The sequence below is a fragment of the Schistocerca nitens genome, chromosome 1 (assembly GCF_023898315.1).
Source record: "Schistocerca nitens isolate TAMUIC-IGC-003100 chromosome 1, iqSchNite1.1, whole genome shotgun sequence".
Classification (NCBI taxonomy): Eukaryota; Metazoa; Arthropoda; class Insecta; order Orthoptera; family Acrididae; genus Schistocerca; species Schistocerca nitens.
Genome location: NC_064614.1, coordinates 264,595,599 through 264,615,343, shown reverse-complemented (window position 1 = coordinate 264,615,343; position 19,745 = coordinate 264,595,599). Strand labels below are relative to the sequence as shown.

The following is a 19,745-nucleotide window of genomic DNA, read 5'->3' as shown; positions in this document are numbered from 1 at the left end:
TAAGGCAAATGAAAGTCTATTGTATCTGGACATTTGGTTATTAGGTAACAAACTGACTTAATTTTTTTGGATTATCAATCTTGTGTGTGGTTTGTAAGATAAATTCAGGTCAATGTCTTCCCTTGCATTTTTGTACTCTCTACATATTTCTCAAATATAACAGAAATTTTCATATTATCCTCTCCCTCCTGCTTGTCAAGAAATGCTTTGATTCTTTTCTGGTTTTCCCACAGTTCACGATTCACTTCCACACAACACTAAAAAAGTATATTCCCAGAAATTTCTTCCTCCAGTGAAGTCAAGTGTTTGATACTAGTAAACTTATTTTGGCCAGCAATGCTGTCATTGGCTGTGCTAACCTGTTTTTATGTCCACCTTGCTTCATCTGTCATGTTTTATTTTGCTTTCGAGGCAGCAGAATTCCTCAATTTGATGGTCCTCAATTTTGATGTCAAGTTTGTAGTTAATCTCATTTCTGATACTCCCCATTACTATACTCTTTCTTTGGTTTACTCTCAATCCATATTCTGTACTAATTTTTTTGTTCATTCCATTCGAGATGTCCTGTAATTATCCTTCACTTTCACTGAGTGTATCAATGTCATCAGCAAATCTTATCATTCATATCCTGTCACCCTGAGTTTTCATCATTGTCTCTTCAATGCATAGATTGAACCATAGGGGTGAAAGACTGCATCCTTCTTGGTGCTTGTGCATGTGGTATTACCTTGTCTTTCCCTATAGCTTACACTTATTTTCCTGAGAATTTCAAATATATGGCAACATTTTACAATGTCCACCACTTTTTCCAGGTCAACAAATTGTATGAAAGTGCCTTGATTTTTCTGAAGACTTGCTTCCATTATTCAGCACAACTTATCTGGTGTCATTACCTTTCCTAAAGCCAAACTAATTGTCATCTAACAGATGCATATTATTCTTGTCAGCAACTTCAGCACATGAGTTATTAAACTGAATATGAGGTAGTTCTCATGTCTGCCTGCACTTATTATCTTCAAGATTATGTGGATGAAATTTTTCCAACAGTCTGATGGTACGTCTGCAGACTCCTAGATCCTACAAACCAACTTGAATATTCAGGGATGTTATCTATGCCTTCTGCCTTAGCTGATACAAAGTCTTGTACAGTACTTTCTAACTCCTGACTTAAACACTAGATCCCCCATTTATATGCACACTGATATGTCTGGTAATAGTTATAGTTGGCCACAATCGGTGGTAGGACGATGTCCCACAGATCAGAGAGCTTTGAGATAATGACAGAAGTGATGTCTCATAAAGCAATGCAGAGGTGGCACTCTGAGATGGCCCAATACTTTGACACACATCCTGTGACGTGCTCCTCATTCTTTGGTTTTGGGCAAAGTTCGTAGTAAGTGGTGTCCCATGAGGTAATAGCTTGGTTTCATTGTCAGAAGTGATGTCCTGCAAAGTGATGCAGAGGAGGCACCAGGTGAGTGTCCAGCAGTTGACAGACAGACAGCATGGACTCTGACTGGAGGGACCATGGGATGTAATCAGCATTGATACTGGAGCAACTGGTGTGCTCAGCAAATGGGCCTCCATAATGAGGGTCTGTGGATGGTTGGCACTTGCTCACAGAGTAGCTCCCAATGTGGACTGCTGCACTCAGTGAAGCGAGCTCCTTATTGAGGAATCACAAACAGACAGCTCTTGGCCACAGAGTGACTCTTGATGTGGACTGCTTTAGATCAGCCACAAAGTGACCTTTGTAGCTGTGTTGTGAATAGATACAAGGAGCAATGTTAGGAGGCTTGTGACTGGCAGTAGCAATGTAGTGCCAGAACTGGCAGCACTACCTGTTGAAAGGTTCATGTCACCAGCAAACGTGACAACTGCTGGAGATTCTGAGGGATCAATCCAACATGTTTATGTGCATGGCAGATAGTTTACCTGTGATTCCCAGGGCCCATATAGTAAGCTAGTGAGGAAGGGAGCCACATGCAATAAACAGCTATATGAGTGGTGGATGGGTCACAGTCACTAGCCATACAATGCAATACCCAATCCACCATTTTCTACTGCTGGTGATATTATCCTATATTCATATGACTAGAAATTCTTAATTTCTTTGCATTTCAGTTTACTGACCCACACTGTATCTAGACTGAGCTATTGCATTTCTCTTTTCAGATTTTATAGTTCCCAACTACATTCAGACTTCTGACATTGGAGGCATCATCTCACTGAATATTACATTTCTGCTGGTTGTCAATCATCATCTTATGGTCACCACTGCCTTCACCATCCCCTCCAAGAGGTCCAAATTGGGGACTAATCCAGATTCTTTTGTCAATGGAGAAACTATCATGACAATTTTTCAGTAACAGCACACATTTCCTGTGGATATAAACCACGTGCATTTAAAGCAATGATTTCCATTGCCTTCTTCATCCTTATGTTGTTTATCTTTGCTCAATCTTTTGCCTTTTAGGAGCAGTTTCCCACTCATGGGCAAAACTGTGCCCACAACCTCAGTTCACACTCCACCCTCTTCGGCAAAGCTGTTGCCAGTGAGTGTCTCCTTATACCATAAGCCTTTGGTTACCATTGCTGATGATTTTTATTTATAATCTAAGCAATGGAATTGGACCTGGGACACATGACATTTTAACTACTTGTGAAAGACACTACTCCTAGGTCATGGTGACCACCGACTGAATTTATGGCACAAAATTGTAATATTTAGATAAAATTTTCCGAAGCTTCCTGCTATGTCAAGTGGTTTAAAATCCATGAGCTTTTGACTGAGTGCTACTTGGCCATTTTCAAGTGGTGTCAAATGATTACTGCTGCTGTCCTCATATAGCCACACTGCCTTCAGTGACATCACTGGTGCTCACTCTAGTGCCATACATGATAATGTTTTTGTTGCATGCTTATAAAACCCTCTTCAACCTTTTGATGGCTGGATTTCAAGCTGTGCTTAGCTGCAGGCCACTGTCTTTATTGAGGGCATTGTCAGAAATTTTTATCGCGATTGCTTCTTCTATAATGTTGACCCAGATGTCTGTGTATGCAATATGGTACCTGTTTTCAAGAGAATGTTCTGCTACTGCTGATTTCTCAGGATACTGCAGTCAAAAACATCTCTTATGGCCTACAAAGCACTGTTCAATAGTACACAGAGTCAGTCTGACATAAAATTGTCCACACCCACATGATATTTTGTGTGTTCCTGGCTTTCTGAGACCTACATCATCTTTCACAGCCCTCATTAGTTGTCAAATTTTTGCTAGGGCCCTGAAGACCAAACCAATTTTGTGCCTCCTTAGGAGTCAACAAATCTTTCATGTTATTAAGCCACAGAATGGCAAAAATGTAAGCTTCTTTGTGTCCTCCTTTGGGGGCTTACTATGAACATTTCTTCAGCAAGATGACTTGCAAAATCTGGCAGTTGTTGTAGCAGTTTTCCTCGAATACTTTTCATAAGTGGCTCAATTCCTTCAGAAGGTTGTAAGCATCTGACATGGCTTCTGCGTGATGCAACCAGGTCTTCGGAGCAGAACCTTTCTGCAAAGGGTGACGATAGCTGGTAGCATGCATATAATGGTCCATGTGGGTTGGTTTCCAGCAAACAATGTTTCTAAGACACCCATTTTCTTTATGGTAGATGAGAGTGTCAAAAATAAGTCAAGGCACCATTTGTCTCTTACATCTACCATGAACTTGATGTTATCATAAATGCTGCTGATGTGGTCCATGAATTCTTCCAGTTTTTTATGTTCATGAGACCATATAAATGATAAAAGCAACTAGGCCTTGTAGGAGCCATGTCCAGAGTGATTTCTCTGAGTAAATAAATCCATAACAGTGTTGTCAAATAATTGGGAGAGTAGATCTATAAAATCTTTAATGGGAATGTGCATAAATAATAACACCAAATCAAAGCATACCATCATATCTCCTCCTCCAAGATGATGGTGTCAGCCGTATTCTTGATATGGTGCCCACAATGACCAATGAGCAAAGTATGGGGGCTGACAAGATGTTTTGTGGGCCTGTAAGCTGGTGACCCAATGGCATTCATGATGGGACATACGTGTGTGCTCTTCTTATGAACTTTTGGTAGCCATACAAAGTAACTCATCAAGGTGCCTGAGGGAGGAGGTTTTTAATAACATTATCTTCTTGAGAAGCCCTGACATCTTCCTCATTATTCAGGATTTTGGGTTCTTGGTAGTTTATGATATGTTTCCTCCTCCAGCATCAACTGGATCTTCACGTCATAACTAGCTTGTTCCATAATAAAAGCCTCATTTCCATTGTCTTCTGGCAGAACTATGATAAGAGGATTGTTACAGAGCTCGTGAAGACCATTATGGTCAGCTCTTGTCATGTTCAAGGTTGGTTGCTTGAATTTTGAAAGAATGCAGATCGTTTGGTCATCCTGCAATGTCTAACCTATTGAAAAAACTCCAATTAATTTCATGCTATCTTGTATTATTTAGTCACAAGGGACAATTTTCCACTGATTTCTAAAACAAAAGGCCAATGATTCACTTTTTTTTCAGTATACTAATAGTTAACAATGCTCATAAACAAAGAAAAAGAAATTCCATCTCGCTACCTAACAAATAACAGTACACTCAGTGAAGCACAGAAAGATGTTATGGTGAGTCAATCAAAACAATATAATTTGCAGCGACAAAGCTGGAGTGAGCATATAAAACTATTTTGGAGGAAAAGCAGATACAAGGGTAAGATTTTTAGAAATGTCTAAAAAACTATAATTAATCAGTAGCACCATAGTTGGCAATTGGACACTCATGGACAAAAAAGGTAGCAAAGTAAAAGCAGAAATGCTGAACTCTGTTTCCTGATGTTGCTTTACAAAGGAGGCTCCAAGAGTACTGCCTGAGTGTAATTGTCACACAACTGAAAAAATGAGTGGTATAGATATTAAAGCCAGTAGTGGTGAAAAACTGCTGAAATTGAGCAGGGCCCAAGTGTCCAGTGTCCAGTGTCATTCCAACCATAATATACAACGCGGATCCAGAAAATAAGTTTCCCTATTTTTTAAAAACAAAGACAACATATTGCATGAAAAGCTTTATTGGCAACAGGTACATCAATGTTTGAGCTGTTTTTTGACAGTAACCAAAAGAATTGAGACACTTGTCATATCGTGGGATCAACTTTTGTATTCCTGTGTCATAGAAGTCTGCAGGCTGTAAATGGAACCAGTCTGTGTGACAGTCATCTTCAGCTCTTTGTCATTATCAAAACACTGGCCAGAGAACAGAAGTTTCTTGATGTTCAAGAAAAGATGGAAATCACTGGGAGTAATATCAGGATTGTGTGCTGGATGATCAAACAGCTCCCAGGCAAACTTCTGTAAAACAGGTGCTGTGCACTGAACTGTATCAGGATAAGCATTTTCATGGAGCAGCACAACACCTCCAGTAAGCATTCCACACCTCTTTTTCTGAATGGCACATCACAGTTTCCACTTTGTTTCGCAGTAATGGTCAGCATTCACTGTTTCACCTCTGGGCAGGAAGTCAATGAGCAGAATGTCTTCCTGTCACAGAACACCATGCACATCACTTTCTGCACTTACACAGTCTGTTTACATTTCATCTTAACTGAAGATAAATTGCGACTCCAATGTACTGACTGCTGCTTGGTTTCTGGGTCAAGTGAGAAATTCATGTCTCATGGTCCATGACGATCCCCTCAAGGAACTCATCACCATCATCGTGATACTCCTGCAGAAATGTCAGTGCTGCTCCAAAGCTTTTCCTTTTGTGCTTTGGTGTCAGGATTTTTTGCAGCCACCTGGCACACAATTTCTGAACAGCAGGGGCTTAGTGACAGTTTCAGGCAACAAGGATCACAACCGCTGTTGAAAATGGCTGCCAAGTTCAGTAATCATGAAGCTATGTTTCTCCAGGACGTGCTGCTGCACCAACTCGACCAGGTGATCAATGATGAGGGGTGGTTGCCCATGGCACTCTTCACAAAGGACACTTTAACAACCTTCAGAAAAAAACCTACAGCAGCAACACACCATCTGTTTCCTCATGATGTTCTGCCCATAGACCTAACAGAGCTGCTGATGAATTTTGATGGACACTATATTTTGTGTGTTAAGGAACCTTATCAGTGACCAAACCTCACAGGTGACAGGAGAATGAATAAGAGATGCCACTTTGGTGCACTGCTGCTGAAGTACTGGCATCAGGGGGGACTTGTCCAGCTGGCATTTGATTTTCACACCTTAGATCTGTTGTGCATCCAGAATTTCCTCAGCTAAATGTGTACTTTAAAGGAAACAACATTGGGAAACTTACTTTTTGGATGTGCCCCCATACAATAGATACCTTGATCAAAAATCTGTGCTCAGTACCTATAAAAAAGCACAGGTCGCTCTTGTATACAAGAAAATTTGTACAGAAGTGACCCATAAAATTACTGTTCAGTGTCAGTGACATCCACTTGTTGCAGAATCTTAGAACATTTTCATCTCAAATGTGATGTGTTACCTTGAACAGAATGACCTCCTCCATGTCACCCAGCAGGGATTATGGGAAACACATTTCATGCTTTTCTCACATGACATATTGGGTGCCACAGATCAAGGTAGTCATGTAGGTGCAAGTATTTAATGACTTTCAAAAATCAACTATTTCAGTGGCACACAATGCTTATTAACAAAAGTTTGATTACATGGGGTATAAGACAAAATTTGTGAATGGACTAAGGATTTCCTGGTAGGAAGGCTACAGCATATTATCTTGGATGGTGAATTATTGACAGTTGTAGGTAACTTCAGATGTGCCCCAGGGACATGTGTTGATACTCTTGCTATTAATGACCTGGCAGACAATATCGTACATTAATAATCTCAGACTTTGTGCAGTTATCTGTAATGAAGTGCTACCTGAAAAAAGCTCTACAAATATTCAATCAATTATTGACAAAATAATTAATTGGATAGATAATAGATCTACTCACCAAGCAGGCAGAACACACACATAGCTTTCGGAACCACTGGCTCTGAAAGCTTGCCTAATTACAACTGTCTTTTATACGTGTGTTCTACCACTGCTTGGTGAGTAGATTTTTTGTCTATCACATTAAATTATTCCACAAATATTCAGTCAGATCTTGGTAAGATTTCAAAGTGGTGTAAAGAGTGACAACCTGCTTTAAATGTTCATGAATGTAAAATTGCATACTACACAAAATGCAAAAACATCAAGCCTATGACTACAACACCAATGAGCCCCAATTGGAATCAGCCAGCTTATACAAATAACTGTGAGTAGCAATTTGTGTGGTTATGAAAAAGAATGGCCATGTGGGCTCAGTTATAGTAGGCAGTACACTTTAGTTGGAAGAAAAAATGCAAATGCAATTAGTCTACAAAGAATATTGTTACATATGTCCCATGCAACCCATTCTAGAATATTTATAAATTGTATGGATTGAGTACCAAATAAGACTAATAGTGATACTCATTGTACACAAATATGGGAATGCTGAATGGTGACAGCTTTGTTCGGTCAAAGGGAGAGTGACACAGAAATAGTGAAAAACCTGAAGTGGCAGACACAAGAAAATTGAAGTCATGAAAGTAACTTGTTTGGTGTTCAGATAAATATTGGACTAACCATGAATGCTGTACTCAGGCATGGGATGAGTTAGTTGCTGTTCCTAAGCAGCAGAAAATCTCTGATTGCTATCAAGCAATGGAAAGCTGCTTCAAATGGATATGTTGGGTGAATTTCTGACAGTTGTGAACCAAAGGTACCAAGGTACTTTCCTCTCTCATGGATATTGTCTCCTCTACATGAAGTATAGAATCTTTCAACATTAGTCCAGTTGACTGAGTGGCATGTCAGTGGAAGGTCTAGTGGCCATGTACAGTAGAGTTAGGGATGAGGGAGAAATCAGGTTACTACATCAACCCCCCAAACCAATATGTTTGAAACAAACTGACTCAGTGAGAGAAACTTTACCCCTTGTGAAGGCTGCTGTGTCTCATGTATGGGCTAGCAAGTGCAGTAGGTTAGACATGTCAATCATTGGCAGTTCAAGTGTTTTGAATAATGGTACCCCTTAAGGAAACGGCAGCAAGGAACAGGGGAAATCAATTTCACTCTCCATTTGTGTATCTGGTGGCCTCATTCAATATGCTGAAGAGGCTGTTCTGGCTGTTGCTGAGGGAACAAGGTACAAACAACAGTAGATTATGGCACACATTGAAGCAAACGATGCCTGTTGCCTCTGATGTCAAACTTTGTTCATTCTAGTGACTGTCAGAGACAGTTGAGAAGAACAACTTTGCTCATGAAATTTCAACAAAGCTCACAGTCATCAATATTATCCTCAGAGCTGACAGGACTCTATGGTTCTGAGCCAAGTAGAAGACTCAAACAAGGGATTTTGGAAGTTCTGTGACAAGCTAAGCTACGACTTTTTGGACTTGAGAACAGTAGGCTCCATCTAATTGGGTCAAAGGAACAGTGCATACAGTAGGCTGCCACCAAGGTGGTCGAGCTTCTATGGAATGCACACAAGAGTTGTTTTCTTTTGATTTGGTGATTTTCCATCCAGCCCAGACATGATAACTATAAAAGACCCAAATAAATCCTCCCAATCCTTCTCATATGAAACAATTAAAAGCCCAGTGATCAACTGCCAAAGCATTCACAATGGAATCCCAGAGTCTGAAGCAACCAGAGACAGCTGTGGAGCTCAAATCTTAAATTGCAGCAATGAGATTTTTGGGATAATATAAATATATATCAAAAAGATAGACCGATGTGAAATGGGGGTGGTGCATTTGTCACACTTTACAAGAAACTCAAGTCCACCAATATAGAAACTGAGGCAGCATGTGAGACTCTTCCGGCCAGATTCAGCATCACAAGTGGGCATAAACTTTTAACCGGGTCTCTCTCTTGGCTGTGAAGTCATACACAAAGGCTCCTCACATTATGAAACCAGGAGTAACACTGCAGTGGCTCTCCAAAACATTAGGACTTCTTCCCAGGACAGTGCCACACTCACCAAAAATGGTCATCTACAGCAGTGCATATCAGAGACTGATCACTGAACACAATATAATGCCATTCACCAGCAGTCCATGCTTACCAGTAATGGCACCACTCCAAATGCAATCATTTGTGTCATGGTGTTAACGTCAGCTTACACATGGGATGGTAACACTTTAGTCTGGATACTGCTAGTCTCTGATATGGTGCAGGATGACACAGAATCGTGTTGGGAGCCCATTATTTGTTCTCAGATGGAATGCACTAATGTGAAGAGGTTACAATATGCTTGGTGCACAGTAAGTCAACCCTCCCTTGATGGGAGATGTGGATGGTCAGATGTGGATTACTGGAAGCTAGACATTGAGTATGCCTGTCCTCACCTTCCCATGGGGGTCCAACATCAGACCACTGTCACATCTGAATACCCCACAGATCTAGATATTGTACGAATCAATCAGCTAGCCAGATGTAGACCCACAAAGAAGCCCCTTTCAAGATGCCATGTGCTGATAATGCTATCTCACACAAGTATGTGGCACATCTGTGCCCTTCACAGTAATCATTCAACATCTGATGCTGGTCACAGCACTTTTACAAGGTGGAATCCAAAATTTCTGGCACTGGTGCTGCCATCTGGAAAGTAGGACTAGTAGATCTTTGCACCATTAAGTGGCGAGAGCTGCATATCTGATGAGTCAGTGTGCGGAGTGGTATTCAGCTGGTTCAAAAATGGCTCTGAGCACTATGGGACTCAACTGCTGAGGTCATTAGTCCCCTAGAACTTAGAACTAGTTAAACCTAACTAACCTAAGGACATCACCAACATCCATGCCCGAGGCAGGATTCGAACCTGCGACTGTAGCGGTCTTGCGGTTCCAGACTGCAGCGCCTTTAACCGCACGGCCACTTCGGCCGGCTGGTATTCAGCTGGGAGGACGTGTTGCATGTCCACAGTGATTTCCATAATACTGTGTTTCGCGTGCTGCGATTTTACGATGGATTCACAAACAGAACAGCACGTGTGTATCAAATTCTTTGTGAATTTTGGGAAAAGTGCTACGCAGGCCCTTGCAATGATTCAACAAATGTTTGGGGGACAGAACATGAGCCATACACATGTGTTTGAGTGGCTCTCCAAGACCCAAAAAAGTGAGACAGGTGAAGAGCAAAGAGAAGAGCATGGTCATCATTTTCTTTGTGCACAAAGAATTCGTCCCAACCAAACAGTGAATTCTGCGTACTACTGTGACGTTTTGCGACAGCTCCATGAAAACGTGCGGCGATGATGGCCCGAACTTTGGCATCAAGGGAACTGGCTGCTGCCTCACAACAACGCACCCTGTCACAAATGTTGCTCACCATGACACTTTTGGCAAAAAATAACATCGCGGTTGTACCCCACCCAGATTTGGCACCTTGTGACTTTGTGCTGTTCCTGAAACTGAAAAATCAAATTAAAAGGCCATCAGTTTGATACTCTAGAGAGGATTCAAGAAGTATCGCTGGCGGTGACAAACACCCTCAAAGAGCAGGACTTCCAGAAAACGTTTGACCAGTGGCATAAGCGTTGGACCAGTGCATACGTGGAGGGTTATGGTGACCATTAGTCCAAAGATAAGGTTTTCAACAGATGCAGCACCAGTCCTGAAAATTTTGGATACCAGCTCGTATATCTTACAAGCCCATTAACAACACTAAATACAAACAACAACACACACTGGTGGCCATTCTACCTGTCCCACCTGCTGATGGTGTGTATGTGTATGAGGCTACAGTGACATCCAGCCATGTCTTCTGGATGATTCACTTTTTTTTTTTTTTTTTGCCAGGCAATGTAATTTAGGAGTAAAGGCAACAACTGCTGAACAGGCAAGGTAGTGATACTTTGACAGATCACACTTTTATATGTCAGTTTCATCAGCACTGGAATTTTGCCTCTTATGTATAAATACTGGACAGCCTTTTCTGTCTCCTTGTAGTTTGATAGAAATATTTCTTGGTAATGTTATGAGCTAACTTCCATTTGAAAATTCTTACTTGAAGGGATTGTCCCCTTACACAATCCCAGGTCAGTGTCAGGAGGAAGAGACAAGGTGACAATCAGTTCTTTGACCAGTCCTTACCAAATGTGTGTTACTTCATTGTTTCCAGTTTACTTTTAATTGAATTTTACTAGAAATGAATAGAAGAACATTAAGTACTCCAGCTTCCGCTGTTTGATGTCTAGGGAGCCAAGAATCAAAAAACTGTGTGAATATGTGCACAAGGTTAAGCATGTTAGTCCTCTCATGTTTATCTGTATGCTTAGTAGATGTGTTGTTTTTTATGCTGCCAACAGGTACAGAATAAGCATTCGCCACTTGTTGTTGTTGTTGTTGTTGTTGTTGTTGTTGTTGTTGTTGTGGTGGTGGTGGTGGTGGTGGTGGTGGTGGTGGTGAGTCTGAAGACTGGTTTCATGCAGCTCTTCATGCTATATATCCCGTAAAATCCTTTTCATATGTGCTTAACTACCACAGTGTACACCCATTTGAACCTTCTTACAGAAGGTCTCACTCTAGACTTCTTACCCCTCATTCAACTTTCGACAATCTCTTGATATCTCAGGGAATGTCTGCTCAACCAGTCCCTTCTTTTGGTCGAATTGTAACCCCCCTCCCCACTCCCAAATCCATTCAGAACCGCCGGCATTTGTTAATCAATCCAGACATCTAATCTTCATCATTCTTTGGGAGCACCACATTTCAAGAGCTTCTGTTCTCTTCTTGTCGAAACTGCTTATAACTAACATTTCACTTCGATACAAGGGTACACTGTAAACAAATATTTTCAGAAAATCTTCCACACACTTAAATTCATATTAAATATTAACAAATACCTCTTTTTCAGAAATATTTTTCTTGCTAAAAATGTAATCTGTATTTCATATACACTCTTCTTCAGCCATCATAAATTATTTTGGTTCCCAAATAGCAAAACTCATCAGTCACTTTTAGGGTTTCATTTCCTGCTGTAATTGCTTTGGCATTTCTGGATTTAATTACACTCCATTCAATTACTCTTATTTTAATTTTGTTGATGTTCATCTTACAATCATTATCCATTCTGTTCAAATGTTCTTCCAAGTCCTTTTCCATCTCTGCCAGAATTACAATCTCCTCAGAAAATCTTGCTTAGCTCCACAAAATCAGGTGTAAATATTATTATAGTAATTTTATAAAAACTGAAATTCACTTAAACCACTGAAAAAATGTAGAAGTCCTTTTTATAATGTCACAACACTTTTACATTACTGTCTTTACATTTCAAAAGAGAAAGAAAGTAGCTTACTATTCAAAAATGAGTTTATTTTGCTGTTAGATAATGGCCTAACTAGGCTTAAGGAAAGAAATTAAGTATGTATCTGTGAACTTACCAGCTTCGTGCATTCATCAATCAAGCTGGTGTTAATAGCATTCAGTCTATATTCAGCAAGGAAGGGCACCTTGGGCTGAGGTACAAAGTACAGCGACACAAGAGACACATTCATGGAGCAGACGAGCAGCATGAAGACCAGCTTCCTCTGGCTTCTAAAGTAGTCTGCCACAAAGCCAAACACAGGTTTCGCAAGCAGGAACAAGATGGGCAAGATTGCGTTAATCCCTCCAATGACGACTTCTGAGACACCCAGCTGCTTGCCAAATACATTCAGCTGGTGCAGTATGGGTCCCAGGGCTGCAATGTAAGTTATAAAAATTGTTCACATGCATTATTAAATGGCAAATGCATTAAAAGTAATGTACACAATATACTGCAATGAATCTTTAAGTGCACTTTGCAGGAGCTCGTCAATTTGATCAGCTATATTGTGTGTTCCCCAGAAACACTTTGCAACTCAAGCCACTTTGTATTTAGATACATATTAAAAATAATACATATACGATCTTATCAGGACAGTATCTCAGGGGGGTACATCAGATGACTCCGCCTTCAAAGAAGAAAAAAAAAAAAAACACTAATATTTTAGTAATTTCTTCAGCTTAGCAACATTGGTAGCATTCCTACATTATTTTTAAATAAAATCAGGATCTTTTCAAATTATTGAACAAAAAGTCCAGGTCAGGGAAGTGAAAGCCATGACATGATTGAATTTTCTTCATCCTCACATACTAACATTACTTATTTACTGAGACAAAATAAGCAGGTTAAAAATATTACTGGGCATATGAATTATATGTCAACACAATTATGACAAGTTTTGAACTGAAATTAACAGCGTAGGTTCACGACAAAAATTGTGTGAACTAGTCATGGCCTGCACCTGACTAGGAGGGGGAAGGACAGAGCTGAGCATGTTGCAGGAATTGGAAGGACAACACAGGTGCACAAGACAAAATCCCTGTGATGACTGGAGACATGTAGGCACATTTTTTAGATCACAATTAGCTTATAGACAGACAGTCTTTAAAGAAATTAAAACAGAGTGGGACCAAAATATATGTAACAGTTTCAAGGAAGACAAAATTAATTTGCTTCATCAGAACATTAGAGGGTTGAAAAATAAGATAGACGAGCTTCTTGTATGCGTAGAAGATGTGTGAAATTCTTAAGAGATGGATGTTCTGTACCTCTTTGAACATCATGTAACCACAGAGACAGAGAGGTTAAAAATCAGGGATTGCAGATTAGCAGTATTTTTGTGTAGAGTTAACATGGAAAAAAAAGTTGAAAATTATGTAAAAGTTGGGCACTAAGTCAAAACAGTTTTTTATATCATGACATGATATGATTCTCAAAAAACTTTTATGTCAAAAAGTTTTCTTGCAGATCAGAACTTAGAAGCAAGTTGTTATTGCAGATAACTTCTCTGGTAATTATAACAGTCTACAGTTCCCCTCTAGGAAACTTTCAGCTATTAATGAGAAATTAAGATGCTTTACCGAACTACCTGTTAGACAAGAAGAATCTGTAGTTTGCCGAGCTTTCAGTGTAGATTATTTTAAAAGATATGGACAGGAAAAATGAAGTGAAATCTTTATTTAGGTATTTCAATCTAATTTCAGTAGCCAATTTTCCAGCTCTTATCAGCAAGATAGCAAGACTCTGGCAGATAACATTTTTAATGACAGTATGCAGGCTGAAGCAATAAATGTGTACCATGCACAATTAATGGAAATAAACAGTATAGCATGCGACAACCCAGATGCAAGTTCTTGCAAAACAGTGAAGTTTATTAATGAGAAAAAATACAATATTTTAAGAGAAAGTTTTATACAAATTCAGTTTATTCCTTAGCAAAATCATGTCAACAATTGAAAGTTGCTTTCCTAAACTGTTGTCCATAAAATCTAGTAAAAAACAAGTAACCCATGGATAACTAAGGGATTAATCAGATTGTATTCCATTGGAATCACGGTGACTGATGTAACTCAAAAAGGTATGAAGCCAGCAGTCAGTCATGATTCAATCCATACTTTATTGAAGATCTAGTTTTCAGCTACAGTAAAGATATTATCAGTGCTGGAAAATGTAAGACATACAAAGGAGTCTGACACAGAGCAGTCATACACAGGATGGCATGTAATGATATGTCAAAGTTATTCAGAATTGCAGACCTCATACTAAATGATGTCTGTATGAAATGAGTCATGTAGGGAATTAAAATCTCATGTAAGAGGAAAAGGGAAAGTTATATTAAAGGTCAGTATAAGTCAAGATCTGACATCAGTTGGATTCCACAAAAAATTACTGTAATATTTTAAGAAAAGACATTAAAATTTCTTGAATATTTGCATTCTGACAGAAATTATTAATATTGTCAAACAGGAGACAGGATGACCAGTAATTGTACAAGATATGTATAATTTGTGGTTTTAATCCACAGTCATGTAGGTTCCTCTTCAAAGAGTCAGACATTTTAACTGCACTGTCACAATACATACACTCACTAATTAAATTTGTCATAAATCATCCCCCACAATTTGAAAAGATCAGTTATGTCCATATTTACGACACTAGAGGCATAAATGATCCATTACAAAATCTGTCCGTGTCTCAGAAAGGTGTTCAACCAACAGCAACAAAAATCTTTGATAATTTACCCAACACTGGTACCATGGTACCATAACAAAAAATGTCTGACAGGTGGCAAAGCAAGTTTTTAAAATTCAACCTAAAATCATTTCCCCCAGACAACTCCTCCTGTTCGACAGATGTATTTAAGAACTGGTAGCCTGTGGGGGGGGGGGGGGGGGGGGAACTATACTTCTTTTTATGTCTAGTTGCTCGAGTGGGACTAAAAAATAATGTGTTCATTAATGTTAACTGATAATTATTGAAATCAATTATGCGCTTCTTCAAGACTGTTGGTAAATTGTTCCACACTGAATAGTGCGATTACATGTGTGGTAACTGATTTAGTTTGAGCGCTTGAAAACTTCTGCTTGAACAGCATTTCAATCATGTCAAAGATGCAGTTCATCAGCCTAGGACACTGGTTATACATAACAGTGTGCTACAGAAATGTAGCTAACTGCAAGTTATTTTTCCATATCTGTAGGCCCCAACTGTTTTCATTTACATATTACTACAACCGGAATGTTTAAAGTTCTAAAGAGAAACTTCATGACTCTTTGGCTTCACATCAGTTTGTAATTGTGTCCAATGACAAACTTCACACGACGGACCATATGGCGAACATTCTCACACTGCTCTTTATGTAGTCTATTTTGTTTGTTTGCTTTGTTTTTCTTTAGGACACAAAATACAACTGGGGTCATACGTGCCCAAGACAGAACTATAGATCATGAAGACAGAGAGGAGTTAAAATGACTACACATCAGTCTCAATTGACGTAAGAGAAGATGGCTAAAAACAGGCATGTGGAGAAAGGGCTAAAAAAGACCTTACAGAAACAGAGGTCGAAAAACTAAAAATTAAATAGCCTTCACCATATTGCTTTGATGTATAAAAAGTAAAATGTGGTCAACAGCCCACACATCATTTACTAAAATGGCTGATAAATCAGACGGCAAACCCAAGCAGGAACATAAATGGTTAAAAAATGGGCATTCCATCAGGAAGTGACAGACAGTTAAACCTTGGGAGCAATGTGTACAAGGTGGTGGGGTAGCGCCACTATCAAATGACAGTGGCTAAAAAGACAGTGCCCAATACCAGCTTAATTAAAATGACCTCCTCCCAGCAGGAGGGCCGAGAGGAGGTTGTCCAAGCCTCAGAGAGGCTTAATAAGCCGGAGCTTATTCACGTGAAGGGAGGACCATTGGCTATGCCAAATGGACACCACCTCCTGACAGACAGCAACACAGAGATTACTAGAGGGAATACAGGAACTAGCAGGGTAAGGTATGAGGACTGCATGGTGGATCGACATGACAAGGAACCCACATAAACATCACAGTGGCTCCACCAAGAGTGAGCAAGTGACAGTTTTCCTGGACCTGCTGCACTAAAGGATGGGTGATGTACAGCACACACAGACGTTGAAGGGTGCTGAGTGAATCCCAGCAGAGGACACAATTGAAAAGTCTGTGTCACCAGATTTCCTCTGTGGCCTGATAGAGGGCAAAGAGCTTGGCTGTAAATACTGAGCAGTGTGCCAGAAGCCAATATTGGAAGACTCGGGTGCCATTGACAAAGGCACACCCGACCCCACCGTCAGTCCGAGAGCCATCAGTGCATACAGAGGTAATATCGCAAAGTTCCATGCAAAGGTCGTGAAACTGAAGGTATAGAGTGAGGCTGGAGTAGTGTCCTTAGGAAGCAAATGAAGATCAAGGTTAGCATGGGCTGCTTCACGAAGCCAAGGTGGTGAAGGGTTCACACCCACTGGGAAAGTTGCATCTGTACCTTTCTGAATAATAAACGGATTTACCGTAGCGAGGGACTGACTGTCTTCAGTACGTGAAATCATGACGAACTGTGGTGGGCCGGCCGGAGTGGCCGAGCGGTTCTAGGCGCTACAGTCTGGAACCGAGCGACCGCTATGGTCGCAGGTTCGAATCCTGCCTCGGGCATGGATGAATGTGATGTCCTTAGGTTAGTTACGTTTAAGTAGTTCTAAGTTCTAGGGGACTGATGATTTCAGAAGTTAAGTCCCATAGTGCTCAGAGCCATTTGAACCATTTTGAACTGTGGTGCAGCAGGGAGCGTCTTTGAATTGTGAGCTTCATTCCGTTTACGTTTGGTAGACGTGGATTGCGAAGACTATGATTGGCTCATTGCGAGAAAATCACTCGTGACTGCCAGCGTCTGTGATGGCGTGCTCCTTCCAACTGGGCGCCCCCTCCCCTCCCAACCCCCCTCTCCTCCCCTCCCCACCCCACCCCCACCCTGAGAGGTTGGCTTACCTGTCTTAGGTGACTGTTCACACCTCAAGTCACACTTCCCGAACACCTGACAGTGGGACCAATAAGCAATTTGGGAAGGTAACAGTTCAGCCAATCACCCCTCCCTGGTTCTGGCCTGAAAGAAAATAGGAACAAAAAAACAATGGTTACACTGTTCTGATGTCATCCACTGAAAATGCAGAACACATTCCGAAAAACACCTCAGGAATGTTCCTCCAGGAAGGGGAAAAAGAATGGCAAGCAGATACACCTGCAGCATGGAAGGGGAAAGATGCTGCTAAGGCTGCGGCTCTGTGGTAGCCAAGCACGAATCCATCAAAGATGGTCGAGCCCCCTGGAGCAGACGGGATTGGGGGGGGGGGGGGGAAGGGGTGGCAAAACCATGGTGGGTTGGACAAGGAGTCTGTCATCAACACAACAACGTCCGCAAACCTGTCCGAACTTTTGCGTGATGGCCAGCCACACAAGGCTGTGACTCATACAATGTTGGGACATGCAGACACACTCATTCAAGGTGATCGAAGATCACAAGCAGACACCTCACTGCTCAACTGGACATCTCTGGTGGTAGCACTGACACATTCGTCCATCAGTTGGAGTACTCAAATGTGGATGCCCAATCGATTCCTCGCCGCCTAGCAGAAGACTTTAAAGAGCACCATAGAACGATCTGCACAGAATTGCTTGCACGTTACAAGATTGACTGTCGCAATTTTATGTCGAACATCCTCACGGACGATGAAATATGGGTTCATTGATTCGAACCAGAGAGAAACTGCTAGTCCGTGGAGTGGTGCCACGCCACCTCTTCTCCGAAGAAAAAGTTCAAAGCCGCATCCTTAGCTGGTAAAATCATGGCGACAGTCTTCTGGGACTCTGGATGTGTTATTCTGTTTGATATCCTCCCTCATGCCTTCAGCATCCCACAAAAATTACAAACGAACTACTTCTTCTCCATGACAGTACAAGGCCTCACACAAGTCCCCGTGCTTTAGAGATCACTAAACTCCGTTGGACTGTTCCTCATCCAGCGTACACACCAGATCTCGTATCTCTGACATCCATCTGTTTGGTTCACAAAAATGATTCAAAAGGCTCTGAGCACTATGGGTCTTAACATCTGTGGTCATCAGTCCCCTAGAACTTAGAACTACTTAAATCTAACTAAGCTAAGGACATCACACACATCCATGCCCGAGGCAGGATTCGAACCTGCGACCGTAGTGGTCACGCGGTTCCAGACTGTAGCGCCTAGAACCGCACGGCCACACTGGCCGGCATCTGTTTGGTCCACTGAAGGATGCACTCCACGGGAAGCAGTGCATGCATGATGGGGATGTTATTGATGTAGCAAGACGAATCTGACGAGGAGTAGTAGATTGGTACCATGCAGGCATAGAGGTCGTCCTAGTAATGTGGCGAAGGCCGTTGCATTGAACCGAGATAATGTTTAAAAATAGGGTTTTGTAGCCGAAAGATTGGGGAATAACAGGTGTATTGGAATCCCGAATAAAACTAACGTGCTTTCGGAAAAAAAGTGTGTTGCGTTACTTATTGAACGCCCCTCTTACTACAATCCACTTTGCATCACTCACACAGGAATCATGAGGACGAGATTAGATTAATTACAGCATTCATATGTGAATGGAGCGGGAAGATATCCTAATAACTGGTACAACGGGACGTGCCCTTTGCAGTGCACTTCACACTGGTTTGCAGAAAACAGATGAAGGTTTAGACGTAGGACAGGTGCGTGTATGTGTGTTTTGTAGGTATGTATCACGTTTGTCTTCTTGTTACTGATTGTGTGAGGTGTTTCAGCAGTGTGTTAACATTATACTTCTTCCAACCACTATTATTCCGTGCACTTTATATTTTAGTTCACATAGTTTATCGACTTGCTTGCACTATTCATATTTGTTATAGATGCATATGGTGGTGGTGGTGGTGACATAGCCAGCCTACTCCTCGCGAATAGCACGAAGGGGGTAACCAAGTTTAACGTCCCCATCCGACGAACGGAGAAACAACAGTGTCATATGTCTTCACTTCATGAGACACTGCGGAGCCGTTTAGTATTTACATCAAGACATTGAAGCAAAGTCTGGTGATCAGGAACTTTAAGCCACCGCCTCTTCTCCCCTTGCCGGTCAAAATTACTTTGTAGTTGGGGCCTGTCACTTGCTGCTGTAGTGTTGCGACATCGGCTGCCGATTACCTCTCGGTTGTAGATGATACACGAACACGGCCGGTCACTTCACAAATGCTGTTAATGTGTAACCCGGAGAAATGTTGGAAGCAGCCGGCGCGAAGTATACCGGAAATGAAAGATACTCTGTCGACAGCTGAT

The 19,745-nt window shown here is 41.1% G+C and overlaps 1 protein-coding gene across 3 annotated transcripts in view; it reads right to left on the bottom strand.

The window, feature by feature from the left end:
- The window catches only part of LOC126247730 (major facilitator superfamily domain-containing protein 6), a 217,178-nt gene that overhangs the window by 47,926 nt on the left and 149,507 nt on the right, over positions 1-19,745 (bottom strand). For all 3 annotated transcript variants that reach the window (XM_049948505.1, XM_049948507.1, XM_049948506.1), the window contains exon 3: positions 12,463-12,761. In XM_049948505.1, the coding sequence (XP_049804462.1) occupies positions 12,463-12,761 (299 nt within the window). The remainder of the gene's footprint in view (positions 1-12,462; positions 12,762-19,745) is intronic.